The following is a 27,618-nucleotide window of genomic DNA, read 5'->3' as shown; positions in this document are numbered from 1 at the left end:
CCGTGTGTCTTTTTTTTAATATCTGTTTTTTATTGTTTTTTCAGAAGAACATAACATTTGACATTGGGGGTACAGAATGAAAAAAGGGGGGGGGTAACATGTACAAACAGTACAAGGTCCACATTATAGAGATCACATTACATGGGTATGTATGTCAGCCACATATACGGGTCAAGGTGTAAATTAATTTTTGTGCATCAGCACTTCTTTTCCAATCTCAATATAACAGTTAGCTTATCTACTTTACATCCTACGCGAGGGCCTTGCTCCGCTTCCTTAGGAGACTTCAAGTTTTGCAAACCACTTTAGTGTATACCATCCATAGTTGAGTGCAGTATATGGTAGCCGCTGTGGCTAAGCATTTATTGGGAGACTGTGGTTATACCCTGTAGTGTGTCGTGTTCGACGTGTGTCTTTTTACTCCCCAACCCCTTCATGTGTCTCATTACCCCACAGCCCTCCATGTGTCTCAGTAGCCCCCCAGCCCTTCAGGTGTCCTATTAGCCCTCTCTTCTAGCCCTCCATGTGTCCCTATAGCCCCCTCCCAACCCTCCATGTGTCTAGGGTGACCAGATTTTGAAAAAAAATAAAAATGGGACACCCATTAGCGATACAAAAATCGCTAAAAGAAAAACAAAACAGAGAAATACATACACACTAGAAGTCTTTAACCTCTTCTTGGCCAAAAATGACTGTTACAGCTCATCCCCTTTCTGGTACTCAAATGAGTAATTTCATTTACATTTTGTAGGAGCATGATCATCAGAGCACACACATTAGACCAGTGCCATCGTAACAGCATAATGGGCAAACCAATGCACTGGGGCCCTGACTACGCAACCACTCAAAGGAATAAAAATATAAATTATCAATAAACTGAGGCTTATATTTATTGGTACCTCCAACAAATACAATCAGTGGCGTACATACCAGTGGCGACCCGTAATGTATGCCAGTGCGGCCAGCCTCTTCTCCTGGGGGGCCCTGGTAGCCACCTCAGGGCCCCCCGAGGCTGGCCCTGGTGTCACCGGGTTACACCGGTGTCACCTGGTTACAGCAGGGCCAGTAACACCACTGGACCTCAGGGAACCCCCTCAGCCCTCCAAAAGGTAAGGAGGCTGGGGGATTAAATTTTACAAAAAACATGTGTGTGTTAGTGTTAGAGTGTGTGTGTTAGAGTGTGTGTGTGTGTTAGAAAGTGTGTTAGTGTTAGAGTGTGTGTGTGTGTGTGTTAGTGTTAGAGTTTGTGTGTGTTAGAGTGTGTGTGTGAGTTAGTGTTAGAGTGTTAGTGTTAGAGTGTGTGTGTTAGTGTTAGAGTGTGTCAGTGAGTGTGTTACTGTGTGTCTGTTACTGAGTGTGTTAGTATGTGTGCGTCTGTTAGTGAGTGTGTGTTTTGTAAGTGAGTGTGTATGTGTCTGCCTGTCAGTGAGTGTGTATGTATGTCTGTCACTGAGTGTGTGTCTGTCAGTAAATGTGTGTGTCTGTTAACTAGTGTGTATACGTTTGTTCGGGAGAGTGTGTGTGTGTCTGTTAGCTAGTGTGTATGCGTCTGTTCGTGAGAGTGTGTGTGTGTCTTAAGCACTTACCTTTCTCCAGCACCGGACTCCCTTGGCGCTGGGGATCTCTCCACCCCGATCCGCCTCTCAGCTCCAAATGCGCACGCTTGGCAAGACCCGCGCGCACATTCAAACCGCCCATAGGAAAGCATTACTCAATGCTTTTCTATGGACGTTCAGCATCTTCTCGCTGTGATTTTCACAGTGAGAATCGCGGAAGCTCCTCTAGCGGTTGTCAATGAGACAACCACTAGAGGCTGGATTAACCCTCAGTGAAACATAGCAGTTTCTCTCAAACTGCTATGTTTTCAGCTGCAGGGATAAAACTAGAGGGACCTGGCAACCAGACCACTTCATTGAGCTGATGTGATCTGGGTGTCTGTAGTGGTCCTTTAAGTGTATGTGTATCTGCATGCACTGGCGTACATACCGCGGTCGCAGCCATGCGACCCCTGCGACCAGGTGCCCGCCGCCATGTGTTGCGGCCCCAACCTGCACAGAGTAAGCGCGCGGGGGGTGGGGAGGGGGCCACGGGTCAGTTTTTGCACCGGGGCCCCATGGGTTGTGTGTACGCCACTGAATACAATACTTACACACACAGATAGACTGCTGAATACACACACGCACACACTGCTGAATACACACAAACCGCAAAAAAACACACACAGACTGCTGAATACACATATATAGAGACTGCTGTATATATACACAGGTTGCTAAATACACACACATACAGACTGCTGTACACGCACACAGAGACTGCGGAATACACACAAAGACTGGTGACTACACACACACAGGCTGCTACATACACATATAGAGCCTGCTGAACACGCACACAGACTGCTAAATACGCACACAGACTGCTGAATACGCACACAGACTGCTGAACATGCACACAGACTGCTGAATACGCACACAGACTGCTGAATACACACACAGAGACTGCAGTGAGGGGTGCAGTGTGTGTGGGGGGTGCAGTGTGTGTGGGGGTGATATGTGTGGTTGGGGGTGCAGGGTGTGTGGAGGGGTTCTGTGTGTGTGTGCAGGGGTTCTGTGGGTGTGTGCAGGGGCTCTGTGTGTGTGGAGGGGTTCTGTGTGTGTGAAGGGGTTCTGTGTGTGGAGGGGTTCTGTGTGTGAAGGGGTTCTGTGTGTGTGGAGGGGTTCTGTGTGTGTGGAGGGGTTCTGTGTGTGTGAAGGGGTTCTGTGTGTGTGGAGGGGTTCTGTGTGTGTGAAGGGGTTATGTGTGTAGGGGTTCTGTGTGTGTGGAATCTCCCCTACTGTGGTCTGCCTGCTCGGCCACGCTACATTCTGTGACTGGCAGGAGGGGAGCGCATCCCCTCCTTCCGGTCACCCTCTAATTGCGGCCCAGGCTGGTGCACGCTAGGCGGGCGCGCACCGGTCCCATAGTGTGCCGGCCCACCGGGAAATTTCCTAGTATCCCGGTGGGCCAGTCCGGCCCTGATCCAAATAGGTTATACCACCTGATGTCTGTGGATATATATATATATATATATATATATATATATATATATATTATTCGTTATTTTTGAAGTGCAGTGATACAGCATGAAAATTTAAAGACAGTAGGACGACTATAAAAGATGGACACATATTGCTTATATAACAACAATTGACAGGCTGCACATATTTTTAAATTTGTAAATGCCATCCAGAATACAGTTCTAACTGATTATGACAGCAGGATCAATGCTATACAATAAAACTGGGGAAACTAATATGAGTAAAGTACCAGTGGAGGAGTCTTCGTAAACTTCAGTAACTGGTCAGCATGAACAGAATAATACAAAAGAAAGTAATATAATCATATCTGACCATGTGCATGCTAAAATCATATAAGAATAACAATGAAACTTCGACAAAGGGAGGGATTCTGGATACACAGATTGAAAACACTACAACCATTAGGACTTAATGTGGATTTTGATTAAATTTGTTTTCTATAATTTATTTTTTTCAGACTTTTTATGTATATGTGTACGGCACATACCGAGGACGTACGGAACAATAATAAATGAAGCAGAAGTAGTAAGAGCAAAGTCAGTTGAGGTGTGCCGAAACTGACGTGAGGTTAGACCTGTAAAAGAGGGCAAAAATATAAGAAGCGACTCTTAAAAGACAGATACCTTTATAAAGCAGATCATTATATAGACATTCCACAGGAAACCAGTGTTACTTCTATCTCATGAGTGGGTATGAATCTGCAGTATGCGGACGATTCCCACCGACCCATCTTTTTAATGATGTGAGTAAGTGCGTGATTTCCAGAGGCAGCTGTGGCTGCTCTAATGCGGAATGAACGACCCGAGAAGGAATGTGGGTTATGTCCTAGTCATGTAAAGGATGAAATGTATAGTGGTTAGGGGTTTCCCTTGAATAGCTAATAGTGGGGAAACAGGGATGGAAGTGAGTTGAGAATCCACTAGATTATCCAAAACGTGGATAGGACAAGATTTGGCAGAGGTAGGCTAATATTTAATCTGTACTGTTGGACCAGTTATGCTCGTTTGGTATGAGAATAGATAAACGTGTATGCCTGTCAAGTAAGGTTTCATAGTATTGTAAACTAATTTAAGAGAAAAGTGGCAAAAGTTGTGAATGCGATCAGTTTCAAAATGGAAAGCATTAATTACGCAATAATCATGAACAAAACTTTAAACTCATACGTTCTCTGGAAAAGGCTTTCTGAAATTAAGGAATAACCAGCCTATGCGAGCGACCGACTATGGAGCAACCGAGTATTTAACGCCTAATTGGGACTGTGAAGCTTTGAGGCTCCCAGGGTTGCGAGTTTCTAATGGATGAAGAGAAAAATTCCTGCAAATTAGAGCGTGAGAGAGCGTCAGCTGCGTAATTCTGAATACCAGGAACGTGAACACAAGTTATGCAATATTGAAGATTTGCCGTCAGCCAGGTAAGACTCCTAACCAAGTACATAATCGAGAGGGACTGAGAGCGGCCTTCGTTGATGATATTACAAGTCGCCAAGATATTGGAAAAGCTTCTGACCGACTGCCCTCTCCACTCGTTGCCCCTTATATGTGTAGCTGCTACGATTGGGTATATATCCACTAGCGCTGAGGTGGTATTTAAATTTATAAGTGAGGTAAACTCAATTGGCCAAGAGACGTGTATCCATTAGTTACCAAAATCGCTGCATAATCTATGGTACCTGATGCGTCAGTCTGAACCACAGGGGAATTGTCATAAATGGGGGGAAGAAATAGCAACCTGCCATTCCCAAAGACAGGAAGAGAAGCTGAATTTCAAGATCATCTCTAGCTGGATGGTCTACGAGAGCTGTGGGTCGTCATCTGGGAGACCATGCAAGAGAGACAGGGATCTGGAAATTAAAACCTGCCTTGTGAAATTCTTCTCATTACAAAATTGAGTTAACAGAGTAGTGACTGTAGCTGATTTCTGGTGTAAATGCCTTGTGACGTGCAGATGTTGATGTAAGAAATAAATGTATCTACTGACCCTTGTGGCAGGCTGGCCTGCATAGAAATAGAACTGAGTGTAATCCCTAGTAATGTAAAGTCGGTGTTGGGACCTACTGTTTTGTCCGGGAACTTCTAAAGCTTTGAACAGAGTGACCATGTGATTAAGGCTGTGTGGCGTGGTGTGGTGCGATGGTGAGGAAGTTGTCTAAGTAGTGTATGACTTTTGTTCATCTGCATATGCTCCATCGGATGTCGTACTGATAATCTGCGTTAGCGTTACTGGTAGAGGGAATTTGCTAAGTTTCTCGTACGAAATTTGATCGTATGAGCTGCTGTTGAGCAAATGGCACAGGAAGGTGCTTTGAGACCCGAAAATTGCGTTAGAAACAGTTGTGTGTGTAACTGACCCCAAACGATGTTTGTATTGTATTCTCTCCGAGCCTGATCTGAGAGGGGTGCTAGTAACTGACAGAACATCTCCTAGTATAGAAGCATGAGACATGCTAAGGAAGTGAAGCAGATGCTTAGTTAGTATAGTACCATATAGACCTGCCGTAACCCAGCTTACTAGAGTAGTGCCTACAGGCGAAATTGTATTAACTAGCTTATGTTGGTGACAGGTGACGCCCTGACTACTTGCCAAGTGGCTTTGAGAGGCTCTACCTATCATTTGGCTCGTGGGGCCTTTGTGCCACTGAGGTGGGTGGCGGGGTGTTGGCCTCTCAGTGACCGTAACAGAATGTAATATCGACTGGCCGTGACGGGTGAGGCCCTAACTATGATTTGAAGCAAGGCTATAACTATGCGTTGGGACGATTGGGCACGAACCTCTGAACGGAAGGGCTGATTGTATGCCTTGCGGGACCACTTTGACTAATAGGCGGAGAGGCCTACAGGACCATACCTAATTTGGCGAGAGTTTAAACTTACTCCTGATCCCACCTGGTTTTATTAGTTACCTCACCTGCTGATTGTCCTGAGCAACGTATACTGTAGTTGAAAATGAACCTACATGACCCGTACATGTAGACTAATGTTACGAAGATTTGACTTGTGTTGATAGGGTGATAACTAGAACTCTTTAACTGCTGCATTTGCGTTTTAACCAAGAAGGATGGAATATCTTATAACAGGAGAAAATAAAACATAATTAATTGTCATCTTAATTACTTAGCGTAGCTTAGTTAGCAATAAGTAATGCCCCAGACAGAAGCTGAGCATGATATTAACCATAGTATAACATGCTTATATACTCAAAACACACAATTGCTTTAAGGAAAATACTTTAGTAAATTAATGATCCTGTCATTGTACACGTTACATTTGTGTATGTATATGGACAAAGGTACAGGAAAAGAACATAATAATGAAGGATTATATCAGTGCTGTTTAAACGGAATGAACTATTACTGCTATGACGGAGCGAAAAACCAGCGTGGTACTACTTGATAGTTTATATGATACCATAAGAAATATAACGATGAAGGTTCATTTAAAAATAAACGACAGTTTGCATAAAATAAACGAAAAAGATTGTATGAGAGTGTCTCCATTACCGGCCGCTGTAAGCATACAAATGGTTAAACATATGACTTTAAGTGAACGGACACTAGACGTAGAAAGAATGTAACTGCCGGTACTCCCTGTAACTTGTAATGTGTGCTGGGGTAACCACCTTAGCGCTTAATCAGAAATGTTCATGAAAATGTATAACAACATGCTATAAAGGGCCAACGATAGACTGGCTGCCCGGCAAATGCTAAAAATGGGAACACAGTAAGCTTAATAGGCACCCTAATCATTACTGCTTTTAGAAGAAGTCAACTATAACTGAGCGCCCAATGTAGTATAATAAATAAGCTGAGACCTCTTAAAATGAAGTGGCGTATTTAAGCAAGAAGGCACCGTTGTAATCAGAGATGGTAATTGTATGAACTTTAACCAGAGGGAAGATAAACTAACTTAACTTGACATCTAATTTAAATACAGCCTAGTGTAATTAGGAACATGAGATGCAGGAGACAGAAGTGGGCGTAAAATAATCTTATTTAACAAGCTTACATATACCAAAACACCTTAACTATGGTTTAAGAAAATTAATACACCGTGAATATATGACCTTAATTGCCCTAAAACATCCTGATTAGGATATTGATGTTCGTTTTTAATTTAGACATAAATACAATGAAAAGGCTGATTTTAAAGAAAGACTCATATGTACAGGAATAGTAATTTAGGCAAACGGACAACTAAACATTCATAAATGGTACTGAGCTGACGACAGTTAACCGAAAGCCAGACCACGCGAAATGCCGTGGTACATAATGACCGATTAACGTGAGTGTTATAGAATTGAATGAAAGTTTAGGCGAAGATGTGAATGAAGATAAGTACAGGGAAACGTGCGAATGACAGAGTATAACTAACGGTGTAGCCGTACGATTGCTGGCTGTTTAGTGATACTCCTCAGACAGATTAGTGTATATAAAAGGGCGTATACATATAACTGTACTAAGAAAAACACAGTAGATGACAACAATAGTACAAAGCTTATTGACGGCCAAATGAAGAATCTTTGGCAATTCGGGATTATTCTAGCTCCTAGTGACCGAATAATCTAAATTTTATTAAAGACAGGAGGCGAATATTTGCTTATCTTTCTTTACTGAAACTCCCAGCAGCAAAGAAACAGTTAACAGCAGTGTAAAAAAGTTTAACCAATCAGAGTGCATCACAGCAATATAAACTGTCATCAGGCTCCTCCCAATTCCTCTTTCTTGATGTAGCCGATCAGCTGTAGAGTCAACCATGTAAAAGTAGTCATTAAAACGATGAACAGGTAACGGTGAAGGTATCTTTAAGGATGAAGGTAGTAATCAACCCGCAGGTAGAGTCAAGGCAGAAGGCAAGCGATCTTCACACTAGGAGGAAGGAGAAATATCGTGAAAGTATGGTCTCTTTGGCAAAAGAAAACCAAATAAATGCAGTGAACTGACTTCTAATTTAGTGCAAGCTCTAACTATGGTAATAACAGAGTGGTATAACAGTAAATGACCATCTAGAATTTAATGAACTAGATATAATATAAAAAAAACGGGTTATAATAATAACGACCTAATGAGTCTAGGTTAGCGAAAGAGAGGATGTAAGTCATAGTTAGAAATTGGAGGTAGTACAGGATACTTACCTAGAAGGGTGGGAAGAGAAAACTAGGGTGGGAAAATATTCGCCTCCTGTCTTTAATAAAATTTAGATTATTCGGTCACTAGGAGCTAGAATAATCCCGAATTTTATGGCAAGACAGGAGGCTTCATATTTGCTATTTTAACGCACAGATAGCAAGGACAGAGAAACGTGAGGAGAGTGTCTAAAATAAAAGGTACGGAAGGTGGATTCTCTAGACCAATCAGCGGAGGAGAGAATTTCCGCTAAGGAACCTCCAGCTAGGAGTGCTGAAGAGGCGGCTGCGCCTCTAACCGAGTGAGCCCCGAAAGATGCATCAATGCCAGCCAGGGCTAGGAGCCATTTAATCCAGCGTGCAATGGTAGGGCACGAAACTGGTTTGTGAGGCCGTACATAGGATACCAGGAGGGGCCCGGTAGGTGCTCTGAGAAGGGTAGTGCGAGCGATATAGTGTCTTATGCACCGGGCTACGCATAGGAGTGGTCTCTCCGAGAAGTAAGGGTAGCTCACGGTAGATGAGTTGGTCTTAGTGCGTCTAGTGATGTGAAAGTGTACCCCTTCTGGTGTGAAATCGAGGGCGTGAAAGTCGAAAGCCCTGATGTCGGAAACTCTTCGGAAGGAGACCAAACAGAGGAGGAGAGCTAATTTGGCTGATAATTGGCGTAGGGAAAGCGCTTCGTTGTCCGGCCAAGCTTCCAGGAACGTGAGCATGACGGCAACGTCCCAGAATTGATTATATTTGGGATTCGGGGGTCTAGCGATGCGGATGCCCCGCAAAAGTCTGCAGACAGACGGGTGTTTGCCCACCGAAGAGCCTTCTATAGGAACGTGCGCTGCAGAAATAGCAGACCGAAACACGTTAATGGTCCGGTAGGATTTACCCTGGTCGAATAAAGACGACAAGAAGTTAATAATATTAATTATAGGTGTTGAAAAGGGATCAAGGTTCCTTTCCAAGCACCAGCAACTCCATAGGCGCCATGCAGAGATGTAAGAGCGTCTGGTTCCTGGGGCCCATGAGTCCCAAAGGAGTCCCTGAGCAGTTGTCGAAAGGCCTGAGACATTCCACGATCCCCTGAAATGGTCCAAGCCACTAGTTGGAGATGGTCCTGAATCGCCAATGGGTGAAAGTTGCCTATCGAGTCTCTGAGGAGGTCGTGGGTGCAGGGTAGTAGCAGGGGAAAGTCCACTGACATTTCCAGTAGGTAAGGGTACCATGGTTGGGCCCGCCATAGCGGGGTCACTAGAGTTATCTTGACACCTTGAGTTCTGAGAAGTTGTAGCGTGCGCGGAATCATGGAGAATGGAGGGAACGCATATGCCCCTGACATCGGCCACTTTTGTAGGAAGGCATCGACTGCAAGGCACGCTGGGTCCGGTAACCAGCTGTAAAAAGCGTCCGTCTGCCTGTTGAGGCGAGATGCAAAGAGGTCCAGGTTGAATGGTCCCCGGCAAATCTGGAGATGATGAAATATTTGTGGATTCAGTTGCCAATCGCTGGAGTCCCTCCAGTGGCGGGAGAACCAGTCTGCGACGAGGTTGTCTGTTCCCGGCAGATATTCCGCTCGCAGGGAGATATTCCTGTCTAGGCAGAACTGATATAATTCCTTGGTCAGGTCTGAGAGCATCTTTGATTTGGAACCTCCTAGATGATTCACATAGCGGACTGCGGACACGTTGTCCATTTTCAGCACAACTGAACAGTTGTAGGCATCTTTGGCGAAGCTGCGGATTGCAAATGAGCCTGCAATCAGTTCGAGGCAGTTGATGTGAAGTGCGCGTTCTGAGTGGGACCAGAGTCCTCCTGTAGAGGTTTCCGAGCAAGTTGCGCCCCATCCGAGCAAACTTGCATCTGATTCCAGGATGAAGTCTGGTTGGGATCCGAAAATGGCTCTTCCATTCCAGGCATCCATATGTTGTAGCCACCAATGGAGCTCGAGCCGGGCCTCGTCCGTGAGTGTGATCTGTTGGTCGTAAGATGTCGACTGGTGTAGGTATTGGGTCTTTAATCGTTGCAGTGCCCGGTAATGCAGTGGGGCAGGGAATATAGCCTGTATTGAGGCGGAGAGCAAGCCGATGGTGCGGGCTAGATCCCGTAGGCGAAGGTGTGGTGATATCAGTAACTTCCGAATGTCTCTTTTTATGGATTTTATTCTGGGTGCCGGAAGTTGAAGGACTGCTTGAACGGAGTCTATCTGGAATCCCAGGAATTGTATCGTCTGGGACGGTGTTAGAGATGATTTCTGGTGATTGATCACGAAGCCAAGGTTCTGCAATAGGGCGGAGGTCATGTTTGTATGATGGAGGAGGGTTTCCTGGTCTTGTGCCATGAGAAGGATATCGTCCAGATAGATTATGGAGCGGATTCCTTGGGACCGCAGTAAGGCCATCACTGGTTTCATTAGCTTGGTAAAGCACCAGGGTGCGGAAGATAGGCCGAAGGGTAGGCAGGTGAACTGCCATAGTGTCTGTTCCCAACGAAACTGAAGGAGGCAGCGGTGTGCTGGTGTTACCGGCACCGTGAGGTATGCATCCTTTAGGTCGAAGCGAGAGAACCAATCTCCCTCGGAGAGTAGGTCTCTCAATAAATGGATCCCTTCCATTTTGAAGTGACGGTATACAATGAAATTGTTCAGATCTTTCAGGTTGATGACTGGTCGTAGACCCCCTGATTTTTTCTTTACCAGAAACATGTTGCTTACGAAGACCTGTGGGCCCACAACTCGTTCGATCGCACCTTTGGTGCATAGATCGTTGAGTTCGCTCCGTAGAGTCGACTCGTCTAGCAAAGACATTTTTATTGGGGTAGGAAGGGAATTTTGAATTGGTTCGACTGAAAAATCCAGGTGGAACCCGGACACCGTTTGAAGGATCCAAGGATCCTGCGTTAGTTGAGACCACTGTTGGGAAAAAAGGGTTAACCGGCCTGCAATAGGAATAAGAGAATAAGGAAGGTCCATTACCTGTAGCAGAGCGACCGCGTAGGGAAGCGGATCCACGTCCTCGGATTGCTCCGCGAGAGGGAAAAAATTGTCTGTGTTGGAATCGGGTATTGCCCGAATTCCAGGTGTCTGAAGGTCGAGGCCTGTAGCCTGTGAAGGCGGGTCTGCCAGTCGCTCGGCCTCTATAGCGACCAGCTCTTCCAGAAAAACGCTGAGAGCGAAATACCTTGCGAATAGAGGATTGTGCCTTTGTCAGTGTTGTAAAAACAGAGACGTGTTTACTTAGTTCTTTTATGAACTTGTCTCCAAATAACATGCCTTGAGCTTCTGGGCCAAGTTCTTTGGTGCCTAGTTCGGCAAGTTTAGCATCAATTTTATAAAGGACGGCTTTCCGCCGCTCTGTTGATATTGCCACATTGGCATTGCCTAAAAGGCATAAGGCCCTTTGTGCCCACTCTCGCACCATATGTGCGTCAAATGTGCCACCTGATAAAGCCTCGTCTGCAATAATGAAAATTTGTGTGAGCGGGCCCGCCACATCCATCAACTTGTCTTGAGCAGTTTTAAGACCCTGTTCTAGACCTTTACGGGGGTCTTTCCCTGACTTGGTTAGAAAGGTCACAAGGAAGGGGTCGAATTCTGGTGTATTGGCCACCTTGTCTGGGATGGTGGGGCGTGGGCATTCAGCCCTTAATTTGGCTCTCACCTCTTTTTCTAAAGGCCGACGGAGCCACATTCTACAGTATTTGGCAATGTGGTCTGGGGGTGTCCATTCGGCCGATCTAGGGTGCTTAATGCACCTGGGGTCAAATAGAGGGCGTCCAGAGGTGTCAAATAAGGTATCTATGGAGTCAGACTCCGATTGGAGTTCCTCTAGAGGTATGAGGGGTTCATTAGTTGCAGAATCGGATGGATAAAGGTCTCGGAATGTCTTATGAGGCGGAGCCTCAGTATCAGAGTGTTCTGCGTAGTATTCGTCTAATACTTGGAGGTTAAAATCAGAGGTAGAACCCTCAAATGCGTTAAATTTATCATGTTTGGGTTTTGAATAGGGCACTTTAGGGTGTTTAGCGGGCGCTTTGCCTTTACCGGCGGTGGCGCTATCGCCCTTCCAAGGGCGTTTGCGAGGGGCTCCTTCATGTTCCGAAGTGTGAGAATCTTCGGAATCTGAGAGTTGGGTAATGGCCGCCGTAGGGGCTGATATTGTCTGCTCGCTGAAAGCCGCTAAAGCTTTAGGAATGGATTCAGTGATGGCATTGAATAGCCAAGCCTTAAGTTCGGCAGAAACTGCTGGTTCTGGTACATCAGACATAATGTCAATAACAGTGGGGTCACCACAAAGAATAATATAATATACAATATATATATATAGTTTTTTTTTTTTTTTTTTTTTTTTTTTTTATTTTTATTATTTTAATTATTTCTAATATTGGTATGCAGACAAACTAATACAATGAGGCGGTGGACTTATACAGAAAAGTAATTTTTGTAACAGTGGGGTTCATCCACAATACATCAATGGGGTTCACCCAGAGAGGAAGGACAATGAAATGTCCAAATCAAATAACAGGTATGTGCCTGTGTCATCAAATAGGGATTACCCTGTATAGAGGCAGAAAAAAGGGGGGTCACCCTTGAAGGAAGGCTAGAGGGGGTCACCCTCAGAATAAAGGCTTGAGGGGGTCACCCTCAGTATCAAGCAAGGATTTTTTAAGTTGACAAAAAACCTGTCAAGAAAAAGGGAAATTTTGAGTATGTATCCTTAATGATTTAAAATAAAATAAAAGGTCTTTAAGGGATAAAAAGTACTTACCGAACAGCTGGGTCGTTGTTCTGCAGTGGGAGCTGAAATGCGAGTGAACCGCCGCGCATAAAATTTCCGCAAGATGGCGCTGAGAGGAAGCCCGGGAAAGGGTAACTAGAAATGGCCGCGGAAGGAAAAGGGCGGGAAACGTCTCTATGGAGACGCAAGGTAACACACGAAGTGTGTGAGGGAAAAAACTGAGCGGAGCGGGCCGGCAAAATGCCGGGCGCTGCGGGGAAAGTGTGTCAGTTAAACAGACGGTATAAGAATACAAGATGGTAGAAAAATAAGAGAGGCAATAGTGTTTATAGGTTGACTGGGGAGTCAGCCCATGTCACCTAAGCAGAGTGTAAAAGCACAGAAAGGCTGAGAAAATACTAGAATAGGTAAATGAATAAATATATATAATATAAAAGCAATATACTCATATAAATGTATATAAAAATTTGAGCATAAGTAGGAGTATAATTAGAATAGACTCACCTGGGAGGCTAAGCAGCAAAGAAAGAGGAATTGGGAGGAGCCTGATGACAGTTTATATTGCTGTGATGCACTCTGATTGGTTAAACTTTTTTACACTGCTGTTAACTGTTTCTTTGCTGCTGGGAGTTTCAGTAAAGAAAGATAAGCAAATATGAAGCCTCCTGTCTTGCCATAAAATTATATACTATAAGATAATATCAAAAGTAGACAGCTGCTGCTGTATAAATGTACATAAGAGCATGGAGAGCGTGTGTGCATGCTTTCATTACCACAACTAAATTGTCAGGGGAATACAGTTGCAAATAATTGCCACACCATAAAAAAACGAAATTTAACCAGAACCGTATAAATACCATAAACTTAACTTTTAATGTATACAGAGCGTGTGGAGCCGTTAGGCACCCGACACCAGCAGGACCTAGACCCATCTGATAATTAAATTCAGTTTTTTGACACAGTGTAAAATGTGAAAAAGTATATGAAAGTTTATACAAACCTTTAAATGAATGAAACCCATATATATTGACCATAGCCACAAGGTGGCGATATTTAGCCCCACCTACTGAGTAAACGACATTCTGACAGTTAAAACCTTTTACTTTTTTAAACCAAAACAGCGTAGATAAATTATACAAAGACGTATTATACACACCTCTAGAGAGGCATTCTGAGGTGTTCTCTATATCGCTACAAATAATTATTTTTTTCTTATTATGTTAAACAGGTTGCTTATGAAAAATGAAACAATTGCTAGCTGGGGCACAATCTATAAAAGAAATAACAGCTTCATAAAATCAATGTATTTGTACATTTTCTAAAATGCAATGAACGTCTGTCCAATGTTGCGAAAACATTAACAGCAAGATAAACATATGTAAGAGGTAGCTACAAAACAGTATTGCAGCGTCTGAATGGTAAAACGAAGCCGGTACGCGGCATGCAAGCGAGTATGCACCCTTTATGTGCCGTGCCCCTGTGAGTACGTGGGGGGTCCCTTTGAGGCTAGCACGTTGCCGGGGAGCCTGAGGGACGAAAGGGTTCCCTAACTAATGCTGCTCGTGGCGCTGGATGCGCCCGTGCAGTCACTCACTGTTTTACCCGTGGGACAGCCTTGTACAGTGGTTTAGGCTTCCATTTACCGGCCCGACCTCGATATGATGACCCTATCTCGCTTGCCGCCGCGTCTGGATTACGTGAACCGGAAGTAGAACGAATCACTTCCGAGATCGTCGACAGGTAAGCAGGGGCTCACCGGGTTTAAATAGGGATGATAGTGCCTCCCACAATTACAGGCCAAGCCTTCTATATATATATATATATATATATATATATATATATATATATATATATATATATGTGTGTATATGCATATGTACATATATGTATATTTTTTTATATTTTCATTTTTATTACTTTACATTTTCTATGGTATAGTGTATACAATTTAGACGCACTTTTTTCAGTATGTAGTATATTTTATATTTCTTTGCATTCAATCTGTTCTTCCAATTCTCTCTTGTATATATCACCCCCCTTATCTTTTTTACTCACCTCTTATTCCTATATTTTGATTAACCCCTTATTCTTATACCTTTACACTACATATCTATTGTATAACTACCAATATAGTACCTTGGGATGTTTCGATCCAATAATTCTCTGTATTTTTTTTACTAATAAGTCTTTAAGTTCTTACTAATGTGCCTTTCATTCTTATTTTTTGTATTTTTACATTGATATGGACATGCATTGTCCAAATGATGGATTTTATGTGAAGAGAAATCTATCAGAAGTATGGAGGAAACCAACGGACCATATGAAACGCATTTGCGTTCCAGACCCACATTGCTGATGTCATCATCGATCGCTGCCCGAGATCTATCACTTCCGGGTTGGTGGAACGTATTTGCATTCCAGTGAAGCCGGCCGGAACACCTTTTAAGGACATACCTATCTGACTGATTGGCAATAGATAAAAAAAAAAACAAGTTAAAATCCATAATCAGGGGGGCGGGGCCTGACCGCAGAGCCGAGAGGACGCTTGTCTCAGGGGCTCCGGCTACTTCATACAGTTAAAGCGAATTTAAGAAAAGAAAACGATGATTAAGCGGCAAATAAAGGTCTCCCAGCACAAAGGGACACCGAGGTGCACACGCAGATACCAGTTAAGAGGCAAAAAAAGAGATACGCACCCGGTACCCTGGCAAGGCCTACCAGCATGGTGGACGCGAGAGAGGCGGCCGCTCTCCTGCTCCCCAACACGACTGGAGACCTGATCTGGGGCCCTCGTTCCCCCCCCCTGTGGCCTGGTGGGGTTTATCCCGGGCCGTCCCCAAGCATCTGAGAGCGCTACAGCGACGGGCACTCCTTCCGACTCAACAAATATGGCGGATGCCATGAGGCACTTAGACACAACTGACAGACATCTTGGTTATGCTGGACAGAGCTTTTGCAAAGTTCTGGCGCAACCTCGAGGAGAGAATGCATCTCGCTGCCCAACAGCAGCCTAAGAATTGCTCCCCTCCACTCCTAACCAAGCGAAAGACGCCTGCAACTCCAGAGAAGACGAAGGCCCCAAAATGGCGGCAAGGTGGGAGGATCCCGTCGCTCCGGCGCACCTTCACACGGCGCCTCAGACAGAGACACATTTGCACAAGCACTTCGAGCACCCAGAAGACACTCACGCAGCAGAGCCGACAGCGGACCACAAGCATACCTACAAGCACTGCTCCTAAGGGCAAGCTCCATGGAGACTCAGCACGGATTTCTGGCAGTGACCGGAGCGAGCAGCATATCTACCCACACACCGCCAGTCCGAGGGGAATGCGGTACACATCAGAGCAGCAACTGTCAGCGCGAGGGGAACACATCCACCCCAACAAGGCATCAGAAGAAACACCTCGAGAAGGGGACTTAATGTTAGGGTTCCAACGATGGGAGTCGGCTGACTGCTACATGCAAACATGGAAGACCCCTATAGCTATGGACGTTCAGCAAAGAACCATGCACAACATAGGGGGCGAGTAATGGACAGACCGCAGACCAGTACTTGAAATCCGGTTGGGGTTACTTGTTTGGTGGTTCTGTGGACTTTCCGCATTCACGTATAGTTTATCTATGTTTGTTAGTGTGTTATTAGTTGCTCTCCTCACTCACGCTGCACCTGAGCTTATATGTACTAATTATCATAATAGGTACTTCCTTGTTTTTGCAGCTGAGGCTTAAATGTTTTTGCTACATAAAGCATAACCACGAAAACGCAACCTTACCCAAAGTTAGCTAAGACTACAAGCCACGAAACGTTATGTACACAGCCTCTGTCTTGATCGATAGATACTAGACAGCATTGTTTAAAGAATGCCCTGCTAAGGAGAATATTTATTGTTGTTTTCAACATAAGAGTGCCAACACATGTCACAGGTAGCTACCCGCTACACACATAAGTAGACGGTCTACAGACCGCAGTCTCCCACCCCCCCTCCCCCCCGCCTGACACCAGCTCAGCCCGAAGAAACATGCTGCCCAAGGGCATAAATTTACAGCCACATAAAGCTCATGGGCCGGGAGACGGAATACCACGTGCAGTTATGCTTTAAGTTTTAATGTTGTTTTATTGTTGGTTAGGCCTAGCACCACGGGTATAGGTGGAGTATGTTATTTTATTATTTTATCACACTCACATAAACTGACCCTCGAAACATAGCCTGTTAACGACAAGCACATTAAGCCCACGAACATGCCGTGTGGGCCCACAGTTTAGCATTAATTTCCCAGTCACCCTATCTGTGCTAGACTGAAAAGCTGCTGCAAACACCTACTTCACGACTAAAATGTTCAGATATGTATTAAGCCTGTGGTTACGATGCTTCGTTACTTTTACTACTGATCGTTCAACTTGTTGGTATAACTATGCTACACCTTATTCATATAAAATGAGGCTGATACTCACAGGAGATGCTATATTGTGTTATCCTGCTCCCAACCTGTACAAAAATGTGCATTCCCTACTCTTTATTCTGTACCCCGTCATATATATGCCTCAATAAAAGAAAGATGGACAAAAAAAAAAAAAAAATCCATAATCAGCGAAGCCTTTAATTATAATAATAATAATAATAACAAGCAAGTATTTAACCAGGAAAGGCACATTCAGATTACTCTGGTTTTTAAGTACGTCCTGGGGATGTTAACCTTAGCCCAACATCCAGGGGTTGTTACTATTACTCAATTTAATGGTACTCATTTTATTTACTTCGAAAGGATGAAGGGCTGAGTCAAAAGAAAGGACACGGGAAAGAATTTGGAAAAAAAATAAATGCTGGAGAAAAAAAATAATCCATCTTCTTGGTTGGCTAGCAAGTCATGAGAGAATTGAGACTTCTAGTTAAGTGATTAACCCTAAGTATACATTTTGCTTTTGTAAATTTGGCTGAATTAGGCCTTGATGTAATATTTCGGGGTAAACTTTTAAAATGGTTTTTATATTTTTTTGATAGCTTCATATATTTTTATATTGACACATCTCTGAACATGTTATTTATATAAGGAATAAAGAATATATTACTTTTCCTTCTAAAACCAGTGTTCGGTGAAAAAAAAAAGACATTCAGACAGACTATATAGAAGCAGATTAGGTAAAGTTTATTTTTGTCAACAAAGCCACCTTCAGCTGCGAGCTGTTCATTTTACAGGAATTCTTCTGTAGTTTGTTTCGTGTCCCGCATTAAGAATCTATTGTTCTTCTAGTCTTCTTGCCTTCTTACAGTAATTTGCTATTAAAGGGAAATAAATCTCAGGTCATTACACCCATATACATGCAGTTAGTCAAGTGTATTAAATAAAACATACATATTTTACCTTGTATAATGTGCTGTCAAACATCAATACGTTATTGATACATTATTGTGACTGGGATATCCACCTGTAAAATTTCTGGTATTGCTGGCAAATTAACCCCATTAAGGTATAACTCTACACCTTCTATGGATGTTTACAAAATTACAAAGTGGCTAGCATTTTATGTGTTGGTTTGAGCTTATAGGTTCAGTGTGAATTGCAAACCATGCATTTACAAGATTCAAAATGCAAAGAAGACAGTGAAAGGTGCTTATGTTTGCATGTCTCCTTAAGGACTGCAGACATGGCAAATAATGTATAAAAAGTACAAGCATCCTAACAGTCTCGATTTCAGTGGGACAGTCACTATTTTGGGGTCCTGTTTTTCTTCAGATCCTGGCATCTCATATTTGGGGACACCAAGGAACTGTCCTCGGGCACCAAACCGTAAGTGCCTCATGTGATGTGCTTGTGCTGTGCAACAGGCACTATGGCCACGCAGGGAGCATATCCCCACCGCTCCTCATATGGTCCTAAATGCCGACCACGCAGCCTACCTGTGAACCGCCATTATGGGTGTCACAAGTAACGTGGGTTGCGTACCTGATGATGTCCCCTCAGGGCCCTGCCCACGCCTTCCCAATTCCCCCATCGCAATTGTCAGGAGTTACAAGAGTAGAAAGTAAAAAATGAATACAATACTCCAGCATGCAGCTGAGGAAGGGAGACTGAAATAAAATCTCAAGTCATAACTAACAGAAATAGCAAGTGGATAGCAGATAACTAGAGAATGAATCACAGAACACCATAACAGAGTTATATGTACATTGTGTTCCTAACGATGTACATTTACATACAAACCTGAAAACCAAACAAGGTGTGTTTTAAACTCCCCACAATTCCCACTTTAATAAGTAAACTTGCTTGTGATTATTTGGGATTGCATAAAGTAAAATAAAAACTGTTAAGCAGAATAATAGCAAAATACTAATTAAATTTACCTCTACAGTCAGGTTTCCACGTTCACTTTTCACTAGTCCATATATGATGCATTAAATCACTGCAAACATGGATCTTAAGGAAGTCAACTATGGAATTAAAATATCTATCTATTTATCTATCTATATATTTATCATGTAAGTGTAATTTCAACTTAACTGTTGTAGGCTAAATTGTACAAGTCGATTATCAAGTGACCACTGTTTGCTTTTTAGTAAACAAAACAAACCATTATTGTTGGGCAGAAATAACATCCCCAGGTTGTACTTGAAAACCAGAGTATATCTGAATGTACCTTTCCTGGCTAAACACATTAACCTTATTTAGCCACCCAATGTCACCCATGTTAACTGCACAATTAAATACAGAATACAATTGAAAATTAGACTGTGTTAAAAAGGATACAAAGCAGCACCTATATCAGAGTATAGATAGAGGACTCCATCAGCAAGAACACTGTGTTACTGATGCATTGATTGTTTTGGGTTTTCGATTAATTTGATGCAAAATTTACACATGGCACCAAATGTGTATGCAAATGCCCCTCCGCTAAGATGGATCACTACGTACTTATGCTCCTGGAAGACAAAATATTAAATACATAGATTAGACTCTCATTTTATACAAGGCAAAACAAAAATATGAAAACCTGATAAAAACAAACAAAACAAAAGCACACCTCCAGAAGTCACTGTTGGGGTCATATTACACTGCTGGGCAAAACGTTCCATGCACCTCACTTTTGGACCGAACATTCGGAGAGAGCCTTTCAGTGATACAAAGACAACGTGTTTCAAATTGGGCTACTGCCAGTGTACAAAGAGTTAGGCAAACATATTTATAGACAGAAGTTACAGCAAAAGTAACATGACAAGATTACATCAGCTAAACACGATATTGTTTATTTAGCAGCCAACAACATGTATTTCTGGTAGCGAGGTTAAAAGGTTATCTCTTTGATGGTCTGCAACAGGGTTTACTTTTAAGCTGACATTTAAGAATTGCTATTTCTAAAATAGTCTGTCCATTTACGTACTTCATTTTTTTTTTTTTTTTTTAATTCTTTATTTTAGATGTGCTTGGTTATATTTCAAACAGCGACAAGAGTTATGCATTGTACATGTTAGAATAGAAATTGGTTAGTTCCTCTGTCACATAGGTTTGCACACATTTTATAATTTTTTAAACAAGTTACATTACAATAGTAAAACAAGTTTTAGCGCGTGCGTCTCTTCTGTTGGCTTTAGGTGTGGTAAGCAATAGTGTGTTACCCTGTGTTAGTGTCGTGGCTCCTCCGGTGTTGCGTGGTTGTCAGATTAGGCTGTGGTGGTGTAAGTGCCGAGGGAGGGAGATTTTGTCTGTGTGTACTTGTATGAGCTAAGAGTGCCGTGCTATGTATAAAATTTGGGGGGCGAAAGTGCAGTTACAAGGTAGTGGTTGCCCTTAACCCCGGGGGCATGTGGGGGGGGGTGTGAGTTCGAAAGTGTGTGGTGCGAGTTGTCTGGTGAACCCGACTTTGTTATCTACTGTATGTGAACATGTATGAGCCAAACATATAACATAAAACAAGTAACATTTAGATAACTGCTGAGGCATTTGTCACGGGGGACATGTCAGTGCCCTATATCTCTCTCTGAGTCCCGAGATGCTGTTACGGCTATGGCTAGCCGAGATATGTAGTCCCCGTCAAGGCGTTGTGGATGTGCTTCCAGGGGATCTAGGTGTAAATGGGCTCGTCGTGGCAGGGTGTCCCATCTGAGACGAGTTACTCGCTGTTCCAGGTGTGGGTAGGGTGGTAAGTCCCAGTGAGGTGAGTATAGTGGGGATTTCAGTCTCGGATGTGACTCTGTAGGTGTTGCCATTGTGGGTGAGTGATATAGCTCTGGGTGCCCCCCAGCGATATTGTATTCCAGCGCGTCTCAGGCGGCTAGTTAGTTCGTACATAGTTTTCCGCCACTGCAGCGTTGCCCTAGTCAGGTCTTGGAAAAAAAGAAGTTGTGCGTTCTCAAATGTCAGGGGCGTCTTGCCCTTCACTGCCGACATAATAGTGATTTTGTCCTGAGTCGTGGCGCAACACAGGATAATGTCTCTTGCTTCTGTGAGTGGTGAGTTGGGTCCAGCTGGTAGCCGGCAGAAGCTCTCCAATGTGATTTTCCGGGCTGTCGTTGGTGTTAGGATTGTAGCCAGTAGCCTCCTAAGGAAGTGCGGTAACTCGGTCTGAGTGATTGTCGTGGGCACTCCGCGGAGCTTGATGTGGTTGCGGCGCAGGCGATCACCTTGGTTTGAGACTTGCACCGTTAGCGCCTGGTGGGCAGCTTGCAGGGTGTGCACTGCCTCTTTAAGCTGGGTGAGTTCGTTGTTGGTTGCCGTTGCTTTCGCTGCCACTGCATCGATATTTTCAGTGTTTTGGCGTACTTCAGCTTTTATAGTGCCTATATCTTTGGCTAACAATGTCTGGATTTCGTGCAGCCATTGTTGGAGGTCTTGTTTAGTAGCCAGATTATGATCCCCCACGTTTTGAGGGGCTGGTAGATCAGTGCTGTGTAAGGCCGAGGTTGGGGCTGGTGGAATAGGCCTCGTTGGTGTTTGGGAGGTTGCCGCCGCCGCCATCTTGGATTGCGGCTGGCGTTGTAGCATTTCCCCTATATCGGGTTGTTCTGCCGGCATGTGCTGCTGACCTTTTTGTGTGCGGCGTTTCATTGTCGCAGAGGTGTGTGTGTGTACCGCTGGGTCCACCTCACCGTCTCCCGGATCGTGGTAACCCCGGTAATCGCCGAGGAGAGTCTCCAGGGAGCAGAGGGCCGGCGAGTAGCAGGCCTTGGTTCGGCGCTTTGCCTTCCCGGTCTTCGGTGGCTGAAAGAAGGGCATCCGCCCGTTCCCCGCTGTGCCCTGAGTCGGTGAGGGGTCTCGGAGGTAGTTTGCTGCAGGTTGGTGGGCAGTTTTTTGCCGTTTTCGTTGGTTTTGGACGGGAGCTGACAGAGATGGCGTCTGGTCGGGTTCAGTCCCAGGCTCCGCCCCCTACGTACTTCATTTTTAACCCTTTCATCGACACTTACAGAATATACCTTTTATAAATTAAAAGGTAACTCTCCAATCCCTTTTCCTCCAATTCATCACCCTGCAGCTCACCCACGGCATTTTGCGATACCCCTTTTCAATTTCTTGTTTTTTTAATTATTCAGCGTTTATTGAGAATACATCACAACACAGTATATGAAACCAAAGCAGGGAAAAAAGAAAGGCGACATACATTATACCATAGCTGTTAATTTACGGGAATTCTTCCATAGTCTGTATCGTCTCCCTCATGACGAACCAGTGTTCCCTCCAATCTTCTGGCCTTTTTATAGTAATTTGCTGTTAAAAGAAAATAAATCTCAGGTCACTATACCCTTGAACAAAGAGTTAAAGGACCACTATAGGCACCCAGACCACTTCAGGTCCAGCTAGGTTTAACCCTTATTCTTATAATAGGGTTAATCCAGCCTCTAGTGGCTGTCTCATTGACATTGTGAATGCTTTCCTATGGACTGGCTGAATGTGCGCGTGGCTGGAGGAGAGTCTCCCGCCCGGCGCTGTTGAAAGAGGTAAATGTAACCACTTCCACCCCCCCCTAGAGCCCGGTGGGAGGGAGGCCCTGAGGGTGGGTGCACCCTCAGAGCACTATAGTGTCAGGAAAACGAGTATGTTTTCCTGGCACTATAGTGGTTCTTTAATCAAGTGTATTAAATAAAACATACACAATATTTTACATTGTATAATGTGTTGTCAAACAGGAATACACTATTGTGACGGGTAACAATATTATTTATCTGTAAACTTCATGGTATTGCTGGCTGATAAACCCAATTAAGGTATAACTACACCTTATTTTATAGATGTTTGTAAAAGTACAAAGTGGATAGAATTTTATTTATGTTGGATTGGGCTTATAGATTCAGTGTGCATTGCAAATCATGCATTTTTAAGATTCAAACTGCAGAGAAGACAGTGAATGAAGTGCTTATGTTTACATGTCTCCTTAAGGACTGCACACATAACAAATAATGTGTAAAAAGTACATGCATTCTTGGACCTCGAGCGATCTAGCATGAGGTATATCTTTACGGATAGATAACGCTTGACCCCACGCCATCCCACCATGGGATAAGCCCACACAAGATCCCAACCCCAACGGGACCACACACAACCCATGTAAAGACAGTGCCGCCATCCAGCTCGGTGAAACATCCCCCATCCCCTCCCATCTTCTCTCTTCTCTTCTCTTTTCCATTCTCTTTCTCTCTCTCTTCTGCACCCTTCTGGTAGGGCGAACGCCCACAGGCCGACACTAAACGCCACATATATACTTTAGACGGGACCTGCCCCAACCCGGCAGTATCAGCGGGAAGGGGGGGACAATGCGAACTCCAAGCCTGACCAGAGGGGTTGACAACACCAATAGCTTCCATGAGCATCATCCAAAAGTGTTTTTATTTTCCTGATTATTTTTTAGTTGTTAGTTTTTTGTTTACACAGTTATATCAATATAGCCATTGAGAAGTAGTAGAACAGTTAAGCGCTATAAAATACAGCACCTAGACAAATAGGATTATAAGACCTAGTAGGACAGAGGACACACGGAACCAACAAATAAAAATGAATCCATATGTATTAATGAGACGGCCACCAGGTTCCTCGTCACTTCTGTATTATTATACTTGTCGAAAGCTTTATCTACATAAATGTGCTTTTTCTGTTATGTACCTCCGTTTTGAATGTTGTATTGCGCCAGAGGATTGCCTTTGGGGTACCTCGTGGGCGATTGTTATATGCATACGCACAACAAAAATAAAGATAAAAAAAAAAAAAGTACATGCATTCCAACAGTCTCGATTTCGGTGGGACAGTCATGATTTTGCAGTCCTGTTCTTCAGATCCCTGGCATCCCATATCTGGGGACACCAAGGGCACCACACCACAAGTGCCTCACTTGATGTGCTCATGCTGTGCAGCAGACACTAGGACTAGCACTTCAGCACCGCTTCCCATATGGTCCTAAATACTGGGTGCCCAGTAGGCAGAATACCTGTGAGCCGTCCATTGTGGGCGTCACAAATAACATGAGTTGTGTAACTTATGATGCCCCCTCAGAGCTCCGGCCTACCCCATCCTAATTCTCCCTTCCCATTTGTCGGGAGTTTTGAGAGTAGAAAGCAAAGAATTAATAAAACACTCCAGCATGCAGAAATCTCGAGTCATCCTTAAAGGAAATAGCAAGTGGATAGCAAATAACTAGAGAATGAATCACAGAATAAGGCATAACAAAGTTATATGTACATTGTGTTCCTAAGATTCACATTTACATACAAACCTGGAAATCTGGAATGAGTGTTAACAGGAAACTAAACAGTCCAAATGTTGTAAGCCACTCAAACACGGCCCCTGCTAAGTGGACATTCTAGGAGAGAGCACACAAGACATGTATGGTTTTCAGTAGAATTAGATCAGGACTAATTTTCACTTTTTATTTATTTATTTGGAAGACTAAATCTATAAGAAGTCATGAAACAGGAATATAACCTAAAGAGAAAATACACTTTTATTGTTATCTATATAGCTTCCTATATTTTTGGATATAATGGAGTAAATACGAGCATTTTATTATGATTTTATATAGATGAAATGTTCCAAAATTCTAATCTCCAAATCTTTTCCACAGTTAAAATTCAACTTTCAAATTCAAACCAACCCATAACCCAAAAAAGACAATGGCACCCCTTAGACACTCAATATAAGTCTAGATTTACTCTACCTAGGGGCTAAGCTTTTTTCAATTTCTTGTTTTTTTAATTATTCAGCGTTTATTGAGAATACAGCACAACACAGTATATGAAACCAAAGCAGGGAAAAAAGAAAGGCGACATACATTATACCATAGCTGTTCATTTACGGGAATTCTTCCATAGTCTGTATCGTCTCCCTCATGACGAACCAGTTGTCCCTCCGATCTTCTGACCTTTTTATAGTAATTTGCTGTTAATAGAAAATAAATCTCAGGTCACTATACCCATGAACAAAGAGTTAAAGGACCACTATAGGCACCCAGACCACTTCAGCTTAATGAAGTGGTCTGGATGCCAGGTCCAGCTAGGTTTAACCCTTATTCTTATAATAGGGTTAATCCAGCCTCTAGTGGCTGTCTCATTGGCATTGTGAATGCTTTCCTATGGACTGGCTGAATGCGCGCTTGGCTGGAGGAGAGTCTCCCGCCCGGCACTGTTGAAAGAGGTAAATGTAACCACTTCCACCCCCTAGAGCCCGACGGGAGGGAGGCCCTGAGGGTGGGGGCACACTCAGGGCACTATAGTGCCAGGAAAACGAGTATGTTTTCCTGGCACTATAGGGGTCCTTTAATCAAGTGTATTAAATAAAACATACACAATATTTTACATTGTATAATGTGTTGTCAAACAGGAATACACTATTGTGAAGGGTATATTTTTAACCCTTTCATCGACACTTACAGAATATACCTTTTATAAATTAAAAGGTAACTCTCCAATCGCTTTTCCTCCAATTCATCACCCTGCAGCTCACCCACGGCATTTTGCGATACCCCTTTTCAATTTCTTGTTTTTTTAATTATTCAGCGTTTATTGAGAATACATCACAACACAGTATATGAAACCAAAGCAGGGAAAAAAGAAAGGCGACATACATTATACCATAGCTGTTAATTTACGGGAATTCTTCCATAGTCTGTATCGTCTCCCTCATGACGAACCAGTGTTCCCTCCAATCTTCTGGCCTTTTTATAGTAATTTGCTGTTAAAAGAAAATAAATCTCAGGTCACTATACCCATGAACAAAGAGTTAAAGGACCACTATAGGCACCCAGACCACTTCAGCTTAATGAAGTGGTCTGGATGCCAGGTCCAGCTAGGTTTAACCCTTATTCTTATAATAGGGTTAATCCAGCCTCTAGTGGCTGTCTCATTGGCATTGTGAATGCTTTCCTATGGACTGGCTGAATGCGCGCTTGGCTGGAGGAGAGTCTCCCGCCCGGCACTGTTGAAAGAGGTAAATGTAACCACTTCCACCCCCTAGAGCCCGACGGGAGGGAGGCCCTGAGGGTGGGGGCACACTCAGGGCACTATAGTGCCAGGAAAACGAGTATGTTTTCCTGGCACTATAGGGGTCCTTTAATCAAGTGTATTAAATAAAACATACACAATATTTTACATTGTATAATGTGTTGTCAAACAGGAATACACTATTGTGAAGGGTATATTTTTAACCCTTTCATCGACACTTACAGAATATACCTTTTATAAATTAAAAGGTAACTCTCCAATTCATCACCCTGCAGCTCACCCACGGCATTTTGCGATACCCCTTTTCAATTTCTTGTTTTTTTAATTATTCAGCGTTTATTGAGAATACATCACAACACAGTATATGAAACCAAAGCAGGGAAAAAAGAAAGGCGACATACATTATACCATAGCTGTTAATTTACGGGAATTCTTCCATAGTCTGTATCGTCTCCCTCATGACGAACCAGTGTTCCCTCCAATCTTCTGGCCTTTTTATAGTAATTTGCTGTTAAAAGAAAATAAATCTCAGGTCACTATACCCATGAACAAAGAGTTAAAGGACCACTATAGGCACCCAGACCACTTCAGCTTAATGAAGTGGTCTGGGTGCCAGGTCCAGCTAGGTTTAACCCTTATTCTTATAATAGGGTTAATCCAGCCTCTAGTGGCTGTCTCATTGACATTGTGAATGCTTTCCTATGGACTGGTTGAATGCGTGCGTGGCTGGAGGAGAGTCTCCCGCCCGGCGCTGTTGAAAGAGGTAAATTTAACCACTTCCACCCCCCCTAGAGCCCGGCGGGAGTATGTTTTCCTGGCACTATAGTGGTTCTTTAATCAAGTGTATTAAATAAAACATACACAATATTTTACATTGTATAATGTGTTGTCAAACAGGAATACACTATTGTGACGGGTATATTTATCTGTAAACTTCATGGTATTGCTGGCTGATAAACCCTATTAAGGTATAACTACACCTTATTTTATAGATGTTTGTAAAAGTACAAAGTGGATAGAATTTTATTTATGTTGGATTGGGCTTATAGATTCAGTGCGCATTGCAAATCATGCATTTTTTTATTTTTTTTGAATTCTTTATTTTTGTTGTGCAGGGTGTTACATGGTAGCGACATACGCCACATCAGCGTGTTAAAAGATGTACTGGAGTTTGACAGTGGCATGAGGAATTGCACATTTTTTACAATTTTAAGTATAGTTAAACAGTGAAATTAGCAATAGTAAAAATAAAATAAAGTAGGACGGTCTACACTT

The 27,618-nt window shown here is 43.3% G+C and overlaps 1 protein-coding gene and 1 long non-coding RNA gene across 2 annotated transcripts in view; both read right to left on the bottom strand.

Annotated features, from left to right (window-relative positions):
• The window catches only part of LOC134601666 (DNA damage-regulated autophagy modulator protein 1-like), a 432,307-nt gene that overhangs the window by 208,882 nt on the left and 195,807 nt on the right, over window positions 1-27,618 (bottom strand). Inside the window, exon 4 of the mRNA XM_063446182.1 lies at window positions 24,621-24,707. Coding sequence (XP_063302252.1) covers window positions 24,621-24,707 — 87 coding nt within the window. The remainder of the gene's footprint in view (window positions 1-24,620; window positions 24,708-27,618) is intronic.
• On the bottom strand, window positions 19,256-20,239 carry LOC134602506 (uncharacterized). Its single transcript, XR_010090427.1, has 3 exons — window positions 19,947-20,239; window positions 19,673-19,845; window positions 19,256-19,328 (listed from the first exon to the last, which is right to left on the bottom strand). It is a non-coding gene; the product is annotated as an uncharacterized LOC134602506 (long non-coding RNA).

This window comes from Pelobates fuscus, chromosome 3 (genome assembly GCF_036172605.1).
Source record: "Pelobates fuscus isolate aPelFus1 chromosome 3, aPelFus1.pri, whole genome shotgun sequence".
Taxonomy (NCBI): domain Eukaryota; kingdom Metazoa; phylum Chordata; class Amphibia; order Anura; family Pelobatidae; genus Pelobates; species Pelobates fuscus.
Note: the sequence above shows the minus strand (reverse complement) of the source record. Positions and strands in the feature narration are given on the sequence as shown.